Source organism: Maniola hyperantus, chromosome 4 (assembly GCF_902806685.2).
Source record: "Maniola hyperantus chromosome 4, iAphHyp1.2, whole genome shotgun sequence".
NCBI lineage: Eukaryota > Metazoa > Arthropoda > Insecta > Lepidoptera > Nymphalidae > Maniola > Maniola hyperantus.
The window spans coordinates 12,159,660-12,178,323 of NC_048539.1; the positions used below are offsets into that span (position 1 = coordinate 12,159,660).

At 36.1% G+C, this 18,664-nt stretch overlaps 3 protein-coding genes across 3 annotated transcripts; 2 read left to right on the forward strand and 1 right to left on the reverse strand.

The window, feature by feature from the left end:
- Positions 1-2,749: 2,749 nt before the first annotated feature.
- Polr2I (RNA polymerase II subunit RpII15) lies at positions 2,750-4,283 on the reverse strand. The gene has a single exon (XM_069498082.1). It carries the CDS (start codon positions 4,155-4,157, stop codon positions 3,783-3,785), a length of 375 nt encoding a protein of 124 aa, XP_069354183.1. The 5' UTR covers positions 4,158-4,283; the 3' UTR covers positions 2,750-3,782.
- A 1,627-nt stretch (positions 4,284-5,910) lies between these two features.
- On the forward strand, positions 5,911-11,165 carry RpS23 (ribosomal protein S23). Its single transcript, XM_034968122.2, has 5 exons — positions 5,911-6,038; positions 6,391-6,550; positions 7,825-8,023; positions 8,900-8,988; positions 11,077-11,165. The coding sequence occupies exons 1-4, from the start codon at positions 6,035-6,037 to the stop codon at positions 8,966-8,968; spliced, it is 432 nt and encodes a 143-aa protein (XP_034824013.1). The 5' UTR covers positions 5,911-6,034; the 3' UTR covers positions 8,969-8,988; positions 11,077-11,165.
- Positions 11,166-12,533: 1,368 nt separating this feature from the next.
- Positions 12,534-18,252, forward strand: LOC117981853 (gastrula zinc finger protein XlCGF57.1-like). The gene is made up of 3 exons (XM_034968075.2): positions 12,534-13,165; positions 13,642-13,778; positions 15,315-18,252. Exons 2-3 carry the CDS (start codon positions 13,752-13,754, stop codon positions 16,758-16,760), a joined length of 1,473 nt encoding a protein of 490 aa, XP_034823966.1. The 5' UTR covers positions 12,534-13,165; positions 13,642-13,751; the 3' UTR covers positions 16,761-18,252.
- Positions 18,253-18,664: the final 412 nt, after the last annotated feature.

Sequence of the window (18,664 nt, forward strand, 5' to 3'; positions counted from 1 at the left end):
AAAATGTCGATAAAATACGATTGTACTACGGAACCCTCAGTGCGCGAGTCTGACTCACACTTGGCCGGTTTTTTTTAAAAGGGACCGATTTCACCAACGTAAAATAAGTCTCGTCCAGGAAAAAATATATTTTTTGGCAGGTTTTCAGTACAAAAACTGTCATTACGTCCAATTTATTCCTCGTTAATCGAGGAATTAATTGGGCTGATTTGAAATCGGCACTAAGTAAATCTGAAAATAAATTGGTTTAGAATAGTAGATATGAATAATATTGTTGAAAGTAGTTAATAAAACTAAATAACTTAAATATTAAATGTTTAGTAGGTACATACTTATTAGAAGCCTTGTATAAACCAAGAGAGAATTTTGATTTCTAATGAGAATTAGGTGGAAAAATAGCTCAGTTAGGTCTGTAATCCTGTTACATGATAATGTGGCTAATTCCGTTGTACACAATCTCAAAACTAAACTAAAATGGCATGTCTAAATATATTGCTATCCCTTTCATAGTGTTGTTTGCGGAAAAGGATAGCACTAGATTTAGACTTGTTAATTTAGTTTAGTTTAGAGATTGTGTACAAGAGAATTGGCCCCATTGAATACCCAGGTATTATAAATTATTATTAAGTTGATGCTTGGTACTTAGTAGGTACATAAAATAGGCTTCGAAAATCTAGAATACCTAGAATATACTCTGATGGATCCGTTCATTTCGTCATGGTTTAGAAAATATATTTGTTAAATAAATAATAATCATTAAGTCTAGCTTCTTTCAGGTAGATGTAAGACAAGTTTAATAAATAATGTGGCTAATTCTGTTGTACACAATCTCTAAACTAAACCAAAATAGCACGTCTAAATCTATTGCTATCCTTTTCATAATGTTGCTTGCGGAAAAGGATAGCACAAGATTTAGACCTGTTAATTTAGTTTAGTTTAGAGATTTTGCACAAGAGAATCGGCCCCAATATTTACTTTAATGTATGAAGGTACTAACAATTTTATCGATTCTAACGCTTTGCTAATCTATTTATTACAGAGGAAACCAAAAGATGTATGCCAGACTTTTCTTGCTTTATTTTAAACCTAAACGAAATAAACAATTGTAAAGACTGTGCCAATCAATTTTTAATATTTACGTTATTAATTTTGAAAAATAAAAATATAAGTAAAATTTTTACAAAAAAATAAAAACCGACTTCGTTACACAAACACTAAAAATTGAAAAATAATTTAATTTATTAACGAATATAATATTATGTATACAAGAGTTAATATAGTTCCATAATAATTCTTTTTGGTGCCGGTGCCAATTAGCTTTAGCTGCGCGAATCGTCTAGACTTCATATTTTTATGGGACTCCACCATGGCACCTCATTGGCACCGACCCCAAAAAATATTATTATGGAACTATATTAACTCTTGTATACATAATATATTCGGTAATAAATTAAATTATTTTTCAATTTTTAGTGTTTGTGTAACGAAGTCGGTTTTTTTTTTTTTGTAAAAAAAATTTATTTCACAATTTTTAGTGGCCCCATGGAATTATGCTATAACTGGTTAAAAGTCTACTGTTTACTAAGCTATTACACTGATCGCGAGCAATTTACTCTTATCCGTTGAGGAGTTCCAGTATCTATCTTCGAAGATGTTCATCAGATCTTCACCAAATTGAAATGGGACCAACTTTGAAGTATACCCTTTCAAACAAAAAAAGAATTTTCAAAATCGGTCTAGGCGTTTTCGAGTAATCGGGGAACATACATAAAAAAAAAAAAGATTCCGAAGAATTGAGAACCTCCTCCTTTTTTTGAAGTCGGTTAAAAATACTTAATTACATAAATGTAGCAAAAAGTTTACAAAATCGAATTTTTATATTTTCAAATAATTTATTTCAAATAACTTGAGTTTACAGTAGCTGTAGGAGGTTGGAGACTTCTTTTAGGACTAGGCGAACTACTCCTGTGTCAGAAGACACCGCTCTTCCTTAACAATATTTTCATCAGCGATATCAAGCAAACGTGTGTGAGTTAGTAAGTGTATGGATAGATATATGTATGTGTGTATTTGTGTGTGTGTGTGTGTGTGCGTGTGTGTGTGTGCGCACGTGGTCTATGCTTATATTATATGAGTATTATACAAAATAGTCAAATAAACCTAGTAAGTAACACCACTTCATTAAATTCGTAATTACGACCTTTGGTATTGGTTTATAAATGCAAAATAACATTCATGCCTACAGGCTACAGCCTACAAGACGTTTCTTTAGTGTTTTAACTAAAATCCTCAAAGGTGTGTGAAGTCTAAAAGTCTGCACTTGGTAAGTGTGGTGGACTATGGCCTAAACCCTTTTCCTTCACTCATGCTCAATAGCAAGCCATGATGATATTCTGAAATATCTTGTCCCCCTGATTTGGCTGTTAGGCGAGATAACAGTGAAGTTGTGACTTGTCAATGAAACAAAGTCTGTAAGACTTGATGGAAATGTTTCCATGTTTTCATTGTTTTTTTCGAGCATTGAATGCTAAAATAACATATTTTATATAATAATCATCAATCTATGGCTTTTTGATTGATAAAAAAACATAAAAGGTTGTTATATTAGTCATATGAAATGAAACGAATGAGAGAAATATGTTATTTGTATTTAGCTGTATTAATTGTTAATTAATCAACGGCTGTGAATTGTTAACTGTTATACTAGATATGTGGCTTGGCAATATTTTAGTTAAATAAAACGTTCAAATCCATATACTGTTCTTTATTTATATAAAATATTATTATGTTATCTTAATACCTAACGAATTACACCACAATAATATTAAATTGAAGTAAACAGAACTGTTTACAATCAGAATTAGCATTGATATTGCAGTTTTTAAAGCTTATTTAAGTCAACTAAATGTTCTATTTTTATCATAATATGTAGTATATTATGATCAGCTTATTTTGATGCAACTTTCAAGGTTGCTTAATTTCATTCTGAGATAGCTCATGCTTGACAACACTCATGCTTAATAAAAAGCAATGATGAGGCCTGGATTGGAATGGGCCTGCCTAGAAGATACCTATTTACTCTGGGTTTAAAGGTAGGTAAGGTTACTCGCGGCAGGAAACAGATGTTGGGAAGGCATTACTCACCTTAGCAGTTTGTATCAGAATTATTGAGCAAAAACATCATTTCAAGGGAGTAAAAATGGTTTTAAAGCTGCAAAGAAGCTATTGGTCACTTGAAACTACTGTTAGACTATGAATAAAGACATTTATTTCATTAGTGAACTTCATATTACTGATTAACATAGAGCCTACACAGAACACCCAAGTACTTCAAGTATTCCACCTTTACAATTTAGTTGCATGAAATCCAATTATATCAATGATAGTATAGACATGTTATGTTCATAATTACATGGCATATATAATTTGTGCTTGGTGTCATAACACATGAGTAAAAGAGATAGCTCTACAAATATGGACTAAATATCCTAGTTTCAAGTCTTCATTTTTGCTACATAACGAAAGATCAAAAATTTATGTTTGTCAAAATTGGTTTTACTACATTTCAATTTTCATCCTGCAAAGGTTTCGATAGCTCCTTTATTTTACATGATATGTGTGATGGCGCTTGCTGCTTACTACCTAGTAAGCAGCAAGTGCCATTTCAACATATAGGTGTTCAACAGTAGACGTCGACAGGCTGATGATATCACTGAGGATAAATTTTTATAGTAAATTATATTATGATTATTATTAATACAAATAGGTAACACTAAAGTCCTTCACTCAGTCCACCTGTGTTTACAACTTGTACACACATAGTACAGTCTCATTTCCTCTTCAGCGCGTCTCGTCTGCCCCTGGAAGAACACCGCTTCTCTGTGGTTGCACTTCGGACACATATGATCTTTAGTACGAGGCAAAGTTGGATCGCTCACCACATCTGGATTTATATGAGTTAGCTCATCTACTTCGTGCATAATTTTGTTCACGTACACACAGTTTGAGTCCGCTAGCTGCTTGTAGTCACAATTTCGACAGGCATAGAGCAAAACTTTGTTGTTCTTATCCTCGCGCGGGTAAAGCATGTTGTTGCACTCTTGACAAAACTGTATACCGACGTAACCTGGCCCGCCGTCCTTCCTGCCGATATTCATTTTGAATATATGTATGTTTCGTGATCGTAAGCTACAGAAAAACGTCTTAAAACTTGTTAAAAATCGAAAAAGTGTGATAAGCACGTGATAAGTGTACTGAATTTCCGTATGTAAAAAGTACTCTGTGGCACAGCTCTGTGGATAATGTACTCTGTGGTACTCACCACCGACCAGAAATAAAATAGTGGCACTGAATCACTGAATCGTTTTTTTTTTTTTAATTTATTTTACGGCCCTGGATAACAGTCCTTTAAGGCCTTTCAAAAATTTACAAATTCTAAAAATACAAAATTGCTTATAACTAAATATTATTCTAAAAATACAAAATTGCTTATAACTAATTAGTCTAACGTTTTTACACTTTATTTATAGTATTAATTATATAATTAAAAATAGACTTAAAATATGACGTTTTACACAACAAGTCCTTTACATGGCGGGGAAAATCAATTTTTTGTTTTTGTTGCATATTTTCACTGAATCGACGAGATGAAGACCAAAGAGTATATAATCACTAGGTACGTTTTAATGAGGACGAATCATGAATGCACCGAATGTTTGTTCGAACTCCGAACTCCGATGGAACTCTGTCACTCCCATGTCACTCCGAACTCCGGATCATACCACAGAATACTAGTCTAGAGATAGAGAGAGATCATACATCCTACTCTATGCACCGGATGATCACTGGTCTGCCGTAGATAGAGTAATAAAGCTAGATAAAAGAACGTTTGCTTTCTCATTCACACTAAAAAGAGAGCACTAATGTAATAAACAGAAACGCAGCTAACCTATTTTTTTATCCCTTATCGTGTAACTGATTTTTTCAAGAATACATACAAGGAATAACACTTTAGTTGCAAAAACAAACTTTGAGAATTCATGGCGTTATTGTATTTCTCATTAGTTATTTACTTGTTTTCACAGAAAAAACGTTTAATACAATTATTGTTGATCGGTTAATACAAATATTGACTACTAAACAATGGTAATAATTGTCGTATTATTTATCGTTACGTCGTACTATCGCTATCTCATGAATACGCGGTTACACAGTACTTAAATCTAGCTTTTTTACTTAATCTACGTGGTCTGCATAGAGTACTTTTTCTGGTCTGTGACTCCAACCAGAAAAAAAGATGTACCTCACTATTTTTTTAACTGGTTTTACAGCTCTGGACTCTAGCCCTTTGAGCCTTTTACTGCTCGCAGCACGGGCCAGTAACCCAGTAACCTCAGACTAATAATCAAGGAGACTTGGCAGACGCGTATACCCGAAAGGGCTCACGAAAGGAACAAAACAACAAGAAATCATACTTACGTATGAAAGGTTATGTTTCATAATTTGCGTTTGCTACAACTTTTACATCCGATCACACAGTAATACACATAAATAGCTTCTACACACCTTCAATACTAAATTTAAAACAGAAAACTAAATAAAAACTTATAATATTCGCAATAAATTACTATCATAGAGGTTTGTTAGGCACATGACAATTATGCCCAACAATAAAAGCTAAACTATGACCGACAAAAAACTGTGTTTTTGTCTCTATCATTCTTCAGAGCTTTTCTATAGAAAATTTCATTTTCTAAAGGTTTTATTATTTTGATGCCAAGTCTCCTTGATTCTTAGTCTGAGGCTTAACTTGTTTGCTGATTGTCGCAAGCATGTTTCACCGCATGTGTAGGTACCAATGTTACCCGTTTGTACTGTATGTACTCTATGCCAGTAACTGGCAACCATAGACACTTAGTATTTTTGTCTGCATAGTTGGTATTATTGATGATTTGAAGGCAGTGGTTACTGGTTAGTGGTTGGCTAAATTTTATTTCTTTTCCCATCCGTAGCCGATTGGTGTCGTGCTGCCCAAATGGGTAAGAAATAGTTTTGTGCCAAATTATTGAACTTTATTAGTAATTTATTGTTTTATGTGGTGCTAATTTAGTGTTATTATACGCCGAAACTTTGTGAAAGTGTATAACCCGAGCATTCATTATAGAAGTCTATAAAATTGATTTTAGATCTGCACGCCTAGTTGTCGGCCATGGCGCAGACATGTTTTTCTCGTGGTGTATAAATAAATCTCTTTTCATCCCGTAATCGCTGCGATGATTATGAGGTATAATAACACATTTGCCGTTCATAACATCGTTTATGTAGTGTAGTGTATCGATTTCGGAGTCTCTTGTGGTGTTGTGGGAGACTGATAACCGGCGTCTATTTCAGGCAAACCCCGTGGAATACGCACGGCGCGAAAGCACGTGAACCATCGCCGCGAGCAGCGATGGGCGGACAAGGATTACAAAAAAGCCCACATGGGCACGAGGTGGAAGGCTAATCCCTTCGGTGGTGCATCTCACGCAAAGGGCATCGTCCTGGAGAAAGTGTAAGTATGAAGTACATTTCGGACCGTACGCTACAATTATTAACCGTGCATTTAGTGTTTTTTTGCCAGATTCATGTGAAGAAAAGTGTAGTAGTGTTAATTATGTTAATGGAGTGTAACGGCGAACAGTGCGTGAGTCGGTGCGAGTCAAGAAAGTGTGTCGAGCATCGGCTGCAGTCACGTACGGCGGCGTCTCTGCGCGCGGTATTATTCCTGTGAATGTGTTTCTACCACAATCACAGGATAATACTGCGAGCGGATTCACCGCGTCTCACCGGCCATCGATAGTACGCAAGTCGCAAACTCGGCGGGTCAATGAACTCGCCATGGGGGAGCGTAAGCATGGTGTTTATGATACAGTACATTTTAGAACCGTTAATGAATTTTGTTTTTCAGAGATGTTGTTTATTATACATATTTTAAAATTTCTTTTGTGACTTGACTGTATTGTTTTGAATGTTAATAACCTCCAAATATGGTCTCATGTGTTAGGCTGCCTTCAAGCTTAATTTATAGGCAGCCTTTAGAGACGACTTCCAGAGGAAAGTTACTGAATTTTTATCTACTGAATGCCTGTAAATTGTAGTAGGGTCTCTGATATGTAGGAATATTGGCACTAATACCTGTAAAACATATTTTGCCTTTGGCCATAGTCTGGATTATTTATGTTCTATAAAATCATGTGGGAACTGTTTGTTTTCACAATAAATTAACCTGTGGAAGTATGTTTCAGGCTGCCTTTTTACACTTGATTCAGCAGCGTCAAGCTATGAAATGATGATACTTTCATATTTATAATATTAAAATATGGATTCATAGGCATACAAGTCATCCTATAAGTTCACATCAAGTTACTGAAACTGTGTAAGCAGTGATAGCCTTAGCCTTTTATTTTTTGGGTCTAGGATTCAATCGTTATGAAGAGTTATGTGTAGTTTAAACAATTAAATATTGCTTGCTTTCACTGCCTTCTATGCCTGAAAGTTCTCCATAATTTTCTTAAAGGTGTCAATCTGCACTTGGCCTAGCATGGTGAACTGCAGCCTTAACCCTTCTCACTCTGAGGCTGAGATCTATAGAGCGCACTTTGACTTTGCTCAGACTTAAGATTGAGTTATAACAAGACAAATTTATGTGAGAGATTTAGCTCTATCTTGTTTTAACTCTGTCTTTAGTCTTAGCAAAGTCAGAGTGCACTCTAGAAATCTCACCCTGAGAGTAGACTTGTGCTCAGTAGTGGTGTTGATATGAACTGAAACTTGTATTTCCTGTAGTGGAGTGGAAGCCAAGCAACCCAACTCCGCCATCAGGAAGTGTGTACGAGTGCAACTAATCAAGAACGGCAAGAAAGTGACGGCATTCGTGCCGCGTGACGGCTGCCTCAACCACATTGAGGAGAATGACGAGGTCCTAGTAGCAGGGTTTGGACGGAAAGGTCATGCTGTGGGTGACATTCCTGGAGTCAGATTTAAGGTTTGTTCATAGTTTGTTCTTTGTTATACCTTCTTCCTGCTAGGCTTCAGAAATTACCTGCGATGGCTTGAGTCAAAACTCTGGTGAGGAGCGGAGGAAGAATGACAGAAATAATATCTTGGTATAGAAACTTGTCTGCCTCAAGGACTTCAGGTGAGATCTATTGAGTGCACTCTGACTTTGATTAGATTCAAGACAGAGTAGGACAAGAAATATATAAAATAAAGGATTTATGAGTTACTAGATTATGCCCACGACTTCGTCCGCGTTCATTTAGGTTTTTTGGATCCCGTGGGAACTTTTTGATTTTCCGGGATAAAGTAAGCTAGCTCTGTACCAAATTTCATCAAAATCGGTTAAACTGTTGGGCCGTGAAAAGCTAGCAGTGCAGACAGACACTTTCGCATTTATAATATTAGTATGGATATGGATTTATCTTATTTATAAATCCATCTCGTTTTGACGAAGTTTAAGTCTGAGCAAAGTCAGAACAGAATATTATGCTTTATAGATCTCAGCCTTAGTATACTAGATGATATTATAGTGACTTCACTTTCATGGTTTTAGGTTTTTATAAGTCCAGTAAGAATTCTTTCATTTTCCTGGATGCCAAGCTATCTCTGTAATCTGTAGCAAATTTTGTTAAAATAAGTTCAGTGGGTGTGCTATGATACACACTTTTGAATAGACACACTTTCACATTTATCGTCTTAGTATGTACTAAGCTATTCTGTGTGATAACTGTAGATAGATTTAGGTTTTTAAAATCCTGTGGGAATCACATGCCAAGTATTGTATAAGTTTTTGCCTGATTTTACTTAGATTGGAGTCATAATATTCAAATATTGAAATCTTATTTTAACTTTCTCTTTACAGGTGGTCAAAGTGGCCAACGTATCACTCCTAGCGCTGTACAAAGAAAAGAAGGAGAGACCTAGATCATAGTTCTACTTCATTGTGATAAGGTAAATACTAAATAAGTAATATAATAATCCTACTAATATTATAAATGTGAAAGTGTGGATGTTTGGATGTTTGTTACTCAATCACGCAAAAACGGCGGAACGGATTTGGATGAAATTTGGTATGAAGATAGATTATACCCTGGATTAACACATAGGCTTCTTTTATCCCGGAAAATCAAAGTTCCCGCGGGATTTTAAAAAATGTAAATCAAGAGCATGAAGTCGCGGGCATCTGCTAGTATTCCTATAATTAACTGCTGGGGAGTAGGAATCTAATATCTAGGGAGAAGTGCTTTATTAGTCAAAATTAGAGATGGGCGTTATTGGCTATTTCTGGCATCGGTTATCCAACAGTTATTTAGTTTCAATACCGATATTGATAACCGTTGCCGAATATTGGTATCAGAGTTGTGCAATGGTTTCCGTTGTAGTAACTAAGCTAGCTGTCGTATCAATACCGTCTGTATAGCTAGCGCGCGCATATTTCACTAAAAAACCAATTTTACTTTCATGAATATCGTGAAGTAATCACAACCTTAAGTTCGTAGCAGCAAAGTTTAATTATAATGATCATTGACATAGGTCAAACTATAGTGGACGCCTGCACAGATAGTTTGCCACAATCCAGTTAATCAAAAACATTTCACGACGATTGAAAAACCAAAGAGGACCTTATCTTTATTACTCTAAGGCTAACTGTAATAAAATTGATAGATCAAAGTGTAATGGACAAGTACTTGTACAGTGAAGCCTTGGCGTAATAGAGATAAGGTCGGCTTTGGTTTATCAAGTTCTTAGTTACTAAGCCGGTAGCCAATAACCGCTCCTTCTCAGCTTTCAGTGAAAGAAAGAAAGAGAAGGCATAATTATTGCGTTTTTAGTTACCAAAAAACCAAACAATGCATTTTCAGTTGCCAGTTGGCAGCGTTGCGTTGTCAGGTGGTTCGTCATAGTGATAACCGTTGTTAGCTACGACAATAACGCTACGGTACGCTAAAGGCACGGCAGCGGTTTTCAGTTAAGTTAAGCTATAGTGGACACATGTCTAGTCTAAATTAACCTGGGCATACACTATCAAGTGCTGGTCAAGTTTGCAGCGGACTTGAAGCAGCGTGCAGTAAACTTTACTGTGTATGGCTATCTGTTGACTAGACACTGCTGCTTCAAGTCAGCTTGCAAACTTGACCAGCACTTGATAGTGTATGGCCAGTTTTATATAAGCTGTTAAAGAAAACAAGGTGAAGAAGTGAAAGATAAAAAAAAGAAAAAGAGAATAATTGAGAACCTCATTTTTGAAGTTTAAAAAGTTGTGGAGCAATTTATCCTTGCTCCACAAGTCCATCTGAAAATGTACCTTTTATAACCAGCACATTACACATCAGATACCATCATGCGGTACCTTTGTGGTTAAAATTAAAATCAGCCTAGCTAAATGTTTGACCACAAATTATGTTAGTCATATTATGTTAGATAGAAGTGGTCAAAGAATGTGATGCATGCAGATGGTCATATTCTTGTGCTTTATCGTAAAAAATGCATTTGCATAGCTTTCCTTTCGAATTTGGTTGCCAGGCATGGAATAGGTGGGTGCCTTTGATTTATTTCTGTGTTGCCAAATATCGGCGACAAGTTTGCTTCTAAAACTTAATAATAGTTGTACACTAAACTTTAAATAAATATTTCTGTTTGTGGAAAATTAGAAGACTACCACATTAATTTTGAAATGTATGTACACATCTCTGCATACACTCAAAATCTGTTATAGCAACATTGAAGGTAATACAATTATTAGGTCTCGAATGCAGCTAGTTGCAATAAACTAGAATTAAGTATACACTACAAATAGCCAGGATTTACATTTTGGTCATGTAATAAATAAATGTTGTTTCAAACGGTTTGACTGTATTTAGTATAATATCTTATAATTTTTCAATACTATTTGAAAGTAAAGTTAATGATGTATTTAACAATTTATTTGCTACTGCTGATTGCCGTGACGTCACAACCTGTCTGATTTCAACACAACAATCCAACTGAAGAGTTGTTGCGAAGGGGAGATTGTAATGTTGTTTGTTTTGTTTGTTGCAGTGCTGCCTGGTGTGGTGTGTTGTTGCTCATAAGTGTAAAGTTTATAAAAATGGCAAAATCAAGTACACAATAAAAGTGTGTATGTCAAGCATTTTTGTTTTATTTTGTCTCAATCTTCATTTAATGAGTGCAAAATGAGTTTTCACGCGCCATTTTAACTTTATGTCAACTGTAATGTCAAAAGTACGATTTTAGTCTTTATTTTAAAGGCAAGGGCAAACCCTCGTACAGATGACATACAGTTAAAATGGCGTATGAGAACTCATTTTGTATGGTCTATAGCTCTAAGACTTAAATTCCATAACAAAAGTGTCACTCATTCGGCATGAGTCGTGCCCATCTCATGCTACTTCACTTCAATTTGCTCTCCTGATTTGCAGGGAGGGACTTGCAGTTTTTTCCCGGGATTGTAAATTTTTATAACGCATGCAATAAAGAAACGAAGTGGCGCTATACAACATTACAGTACGCGGCCGAAAGTAATGTACATCGACCAGGAGATGGCAGATTTGTAGAGCACTGTCTCTGTCGTTGAGACAGACAAAACAAATAGGTATGAGTGACAGGGACAACGCTCTACAAAGCCGAAATGTCATTCTAAAGGCCGATGTACATTACTTTCGGCCGCGTACTATAACCACATGAGTAGATATTATTTCTGCTCGTGTACTGTAACTGAACTTTTCCGAAAATTCTGTGAAATGGAAATTGTACAAAGCTGCACGCACTCACAAATTAAATACGCACGAACAGCTTCGTAGTTCATACACAATAATTTGATGTCACAATTTTGTGGAAAAAAGCGCGTGGTGAAATTTTGCACACACTACACCCACTACACTTCCGTCATCCGTGAGAATACCAGCGATATCTACGACATCGTCAGCTCCCATACAAAAAAAAAAAACCGACTTCAATAACCACAAACACTAAAAAGTTAAAAATAATTTAATTTATTACCCAATATATTATGTATACAAGAGTTATTGTAGTTCTATAGTAACATTTTTTGGAGCCGGTGCCAATTAGCCGCACGAACCGTCTATCTACTCTTCATATTGTTTTGTGACTCCTCATTGGCACAGACTCCAAAAAATGTTACTATAGAACTACAATAACTCTTGTATACTAATATATTGGGTAATAAATTAAATTATTTTTAAATTTTTAGTGTTTGTGGTAATTGAAGTCGTTTTTTTTTTTGAAAATTTTTTATTTCACATTTTTTAGTGGGCCCATTGTACTAAAATATGATATGCCTGGTTAAAAACCAGGCACTACTAAGCTTACTAAGGTTTACTAAGCTATCACACTGATCGCGAGCAATTATCTCCGAAGATATTCATCAGATCTTTACCAAATTAAAATAGGACCATCTCTGAAGTATGTCCTACAAAACAAAAAAGAATCATCAAAATCGGTCCATAATTGACGGAGTAATCGTAAACATACAAAAAAAAACATGCAGTCGAATTGAGAACCTCCTTTTTTTGAAGTCAGTTAACAAAAAAGAACGTATTTTCTCGGACTCGGATCGGGTGTAGTGCGTAACCGCTCTTACCCTTTATTTTACTAGATTAAATCTGAGAACTATCTGTATGTAACACCAGTAATTTCGTTTACACCTTCCTTATTCATCAATCCAAATCTTCAAATTTTCAAAATCTCAATTCCTGAAATGAGCATTGAGAATGTGGATTTTTACACAAGTGCCCTGTTTATCAAACGTTACAAGTCTACAAGCTCACAAGTTACATGTTACAAGAACTTTTTTACAGTTCCGGAACCCAGAAGTGCCGGGGGCATACCCATCATGCAAAATAGCTCGGAGCACGTATTGCCTTCGCGCGAGTCCCAATTTTTCGGGAGTGTATGTCTGGAATAAGCTCCACGCATATTATTCGCATATGGCAACACCAAATTTTCGCTGAAGTCTCAATGATCAATAAATCTTTTCAAAGTGATCATAAAAGCTAGATATAGTTTTTACTATTTGATTTCATAAGTAAATTAAAATGAAGTGCTCATCTTTCTATAGTAACTCAGTAGGGGATTCTTCCGCAACCAAGGGAGTTATATCTTATACAAAGTATGTACCTACCTACTTTACTAAAATTAAATCAATTTTATCTACCGCAGGTACCTAATTATGTTTAGCAAATTTCATTAAAATCTAAGGAAACAGTAAAGTTGTAATATGGCTGTGATAGTCCTTTTAAATTAACAAACGAATGTCAACGCTATAAAGAAAAGAATAATGTCTATCTGTTTTTCTTCCAGTTTTATGTGCCCTTTATTAGCTTGCATAATACTAATTTGTTTATAAAAATAAATTGAGAACAGGCAAAGGAAATCATGTTTCATTTCGTAGTAGTAGTAAGTCAAATAAAGATTTCCCCTCCAGCCATAAGAGTAAGCTCAAGGTTAGTCACAAGTGTCTACAAGCAATTTAAGTTGCACAATTTATCTAGTTCTCGAAGCCAGCAACTTGCAATAGATGCCAATAATTTGCATTCGCAATTTCCAGTGAGGCAGAATATAAGTTGCCAACTTTATTGATTTCAGTTGCGTGAATAGAATCTGGCTGGAACATATTGCGCAGCGTGTGTCCAAAAATTTTTAAGCTACTATAGCCTATTTACATCGAGAGAACAATCAAAGAGTACAATATCAGAATGAGGGAATTAGTTAAGGTGGCATCTGTAAGTATAATTGTAATCAGTTTTATTGTATGTTTATTTTTGGTATGGTTTAAAATATGAATCTATAGTAGCCAGTAGGCGACATGAATAAATAATTGCACAAATTTCTCAATCAGCCCAAAAAACTGACCGAAATTTTACGTTTGAAATCTTTGTTCTCGAGCATTTTATAATTCGAGATAGGTTCTTTATCTTTTCCAGGATGCTAGGTACCTATGTGACAAATTTCGCGAAATCGGTGGACTAATTGAGGCATAAAGAAGTAAAAAAAGAGTGTTAATTATTTAATTTGATGGCGGGTTGCGTTGCGGGAGGGCGACAGTGAAGTTGAACCCTTTGATTTTTAACCGACTTCCAAAAAGGAGGTGGTTCTCAATTCGGCCCGTTTTTTAAAAAATGTATGTACGTACTGTACGTACACCGATTTTTTTCGAGGTTTTTGGACCGATTTGCTTCGAACACCTCAAACCTGATTATGCATGGTACAGCACTCCTAAACCATAGAGATTCAGGAACTGCTCCTGGTGAAATAATATTGTAAACTAGCTTATGCTCGCGACTTCGCTCGCGTGGACTACACAAATTTCAAACCCCTATTTCACCCCCTTAGGAGTTGAATTTTGAAAAATCCTTTCTTAGCGGATACCTACGTCATAATAGCTATCTGCATGCCAAATTTCAGCCCGATCCGTTCAGCAGTTTGAGCTGTGCGTTGATAGATCAGTCAGTCAGTCAGTCACCTTTTCTTTTTATATAATTATATATATAGATGAGCATAGACTTTGTTATTGAATTCCAAGTCCCAACTCCTCAATCCTGATGCTGCAAGGTACTGAACTCCTAAGCTGTGTGGATTTGGAAAGTTTTGGTGGTGAATTGATATTTTAGGTACCAAGCAATGACTACTTACAATAAATTAAAATAATAAAATATAAAAAACGGACTTCCAAAACTACTTACTACAGAGTAAAAAATAACTTTTGTTTCTATGTTTCTACACGTGAATGTGCGAGCATAATAAAAGAAACTAGAAATCAAAGTGTGAAGCTCGCCAGACTTCAACATACATACACATGTAGAAATAAAAGTAATTTTTTACTTTGTAGTGGTTTTGGAAATCGGTTTTTTTGCGTCTACTTCTACTGTCACCCTCCTGCAACTCACGCCCTACCTCACGAGCCGTCTCAGTGCAGTACGATATCCACATATCGTTACCTTTAAGTACCTATGACATGACATGAAATTTTTTAGCTGGGTAAATCTAAATATATAAGTAAAAAGTAAAAGGTGACTGACTAACTGAATGACACGAGCTGAGTTTTGGCATGCAGATAGCTATTATGACGTTGACATCCCCTAAGAAAGGATTTTTGAAAACTCAATCCTTAAAGGGGGTAAAATAGGATTTTGTCGAAGTTCACGCGGACGAAGTCGCAGGCTAGTTATAAATATGGACCAATGAATACAATTTAGCAAAAAGATGTAGGTATTGATTTGGGTTTAAATTTTAATAAGTATTTATCCATTGTTTCTCAGTTAACAGAACAAGCACAAGGCACGAAACAGGTTGACCATGAAGGTGAAATATCATTCAACAATATGTTATCCGAGGATATGTTCAATGAAGACCCTGATGATATTACTGACGAATTCGATATGTTCCTACAAGCATGTACGGAGGAAGAAGAACAAGCCGAGCTAGAAAAAATCGTGTGTCAACTTAATGACTTGGACGATGACGCCTTCGGTGATGAGTACGATGCAGAAGAGTATATTGACCCAGAGGAAACGACTCTACACCATGACATTAACAAAGACAGTGTAAGCATTGAGCTTCCTTTGGAGCAGTCATGTACAGAGGATAACGCTACAGAGTTAGATAAAGAATCGGTTGGCGATAGTTTTCAGTTGGAACCTGAAGATACAGCAACTGATTCGAATGTAATAGCGGAAATAGGAATTGACTTACAAATGAAACAGAAACTTATCGAAACAACACTTAAATGTTCAGCGTGCAGCAAAGGCTTTGTAGACGAAGATTCATTCAACAAGCACATGACAACACATTCCAATGTCACCAAAAGGCGATCAAAAACTAAGCGAGAAAAAGAAAAAATTAAAAAGTCCTTCACTTGCGAAATTTGCTACAAAAGGTTTACACGTAAATATAATTTCGTCAGACACATCATGACCCACCTCAACAATAAACCGTACACTTGTTACTTGTGTCAGAAAGTATACCAGTTGAGGCATAGATTGGTCAGTCACCTGCGAAGACACACCGAGGAGCCAAAGATTTTCACTTGTGACAAATGTCGTACTAATTTGAGGAGCAAAAGTAATTTGATTGACCATTTGCAGATACACGTTGATGAAAAGCGTTACACTTGTGATGTATGCTCTGCTCGATTTGCAAAGAAGTGGTACCTAGAGTCGCACATGAGGTCTCACAGCGGTGAGAAGAGGTTCGCCTGTGATATTTGCAGTAGTAAATTCACAACAAAACGTTGTTTAGAGAGTCACACGAGGACTCACAGCGGTGAGAAGCCGTTTGCCTGCGAGCAGTGTCCGCTGAAGTTCGCCGACAAGAGCAATCTGTTCTCCCACAAGAAGATTCACACTCGAGGCAAGTTCACTTGTAACATTTGCCAGAAGCAATGTCAGAACATGATGGAATACAAGCGCTGTTTCTCAATGCACATGAAGATTCTCGCCGGAGAGAAGCTCTTCACTTGCTTGGTTTGTAACAATAAATTTTCCAAAAGGAATAATTTGAACTCTCATATGAGAATTCACACTGGGGAGAAACCGTTCGCTTGTACCGTCTGTGATCATAAATTTGCACGAAAAAATAATCTGATCTGTCACATGAGGTCTCATACTGGTGTTAAACCGCACGGTTGTATATTGTGCGAGAAAAAATTTGCTCATAAGCGAAATTTACAAGACCACTTGAAAACCCATGAGAATGCAACGCATTAATTTTTCTTCTTTATTATACGATTCTTGCTACTTTTTTTATGATTGTGTCCGGGGTCGTAGAACGTAATGGGTGCGAGGAAATCTCAAATCCTCGAACTTTTGTTAATGGCTGACTGATATGACTCGGTGGAAGGGAAGGACATAATATACAGCAAGTTGTCAAGCCTCAACGGGATGACGACGAATGCAATGGTACGAAGGGAAGCGACTGAAGGGCGAGACTCGGAAGTGATGGGGCAACTGTCACTTTCAAATATAATTAGCACATTGTGATGTTGTGATCAGGAAATTGCTCAATTTTTCTATGAGGCCAAACGGTAAAGGTCACTGTCTCATAATTTATGTTTTCTCTGTAACTTTCGGAGAAATTGTAGCGTAAATCGATGTGGTCTATTCTATACATTGACTTATTATATCGATGATTCTATATTAATTATTATATTTTCGAACATTTTAACTTCGAAATTCTTGTGATAGAAGACTATATTTATACACTTATTTTTATAGTAGGTATACACTTTTATCTTTAAGCGTAAAAAGGTTAAAAATGCATTTTCACGAACATCCTCGTAAAGTTCTATACAGCTGTAAGCTGTAAGCGGACTACACATAGTGATAATGGGCTGATTACACCTACCGAGTAGTGAAGCGAGACAGTAAAATGTCACTCGGCCGAGACAGTGCTGTGGTGGCCGTTTATACGTATTTCGAAATTGCGCCGAGCACTCGTAAGTGTCTATATACCAACCGAGTACTCGGCCGAGGACACTGACTCGCCACTGTACTCGTTAGGTGTAATCGTACCATTAGTGATTGTGATTTACATAGTCTTTAGCGGACTAAACTGCTTTTCATGCTCTTGTGCATAAAGTGTTTATAGGTAAACAACAATCTATTTAGTCTAAATGAATATGGTGACACAATTTTTTTTAAAGTAGGTATGTAGTTTCTATAGTGCCAGTAACACTTATGATGAGGTTGCGACCTATACAAACACATTACAAAATTGCTCGAATTTCACTTTATACATGTATTTATAATAATATTATTATTGTTTTATTTCCTCGCAATCGAAGTGGAAAGCAGAGTGTATAACTAGGTCATAAAACCCATTTTATCCTCGACTTAAATATCTGCCCTCTCGGATGAAATGACTTGTTTTATGCCCTTGTTGTACAATCTACGATTTTATTCAAACAATAAAATAAACGTTGTCTAGGTATCTCTATGCGTCTATTTATTCGATACTCTCTAAACAACTATAGAATAGGTAGACCGAAACATTAAAACAAAATTATAGCCGCATAGGTATGTAGACTTGCAGCGATAAATAAAATATGTAATATGTAAAAAAATAGTTGTAGCTACTTATAACTTCAGTAAATATTCGTCACGAAAGTAGGAATAGTAGGCGGGTACAAGTACTTCCTCCGCATTGTATCTCAGGAAATGCAGTTTGTTGAACTATTAAATAAATAAATTACAGTAAATTGTGCAGTTTCAATTTGTGGGACGTGAACTATTGGTATTTGGTATGCCATTTCATTGAGACAGCTCATGAGGTAGAGCGCGGGGTGCTGAAAGTAACTTGACGTAAAAATCAAGGAATTCAACGTCCCTGTTACCCTTCAAAGGACGTGGTTGAGAACCTGGAATTTTACGTCTGCTGCCACCCTCCCACAACCTGCGCCCTACCTCACCACGGCTGTTTCAGTTAGACGTAGGTAAGTATATACCTTGTCAAAAAAAACAGCAAAGTGCTAGTCCAACTCGCGCACTGAGGGTTCCGTACTACAGTTTTTGACATTTTGCACGATAAATCAAAAACTACTATGCATAAAAATCAGTTTTAGAATGTACATGTACAGCATATGATACTCCACTTGATATAGTTGTCTCACTTT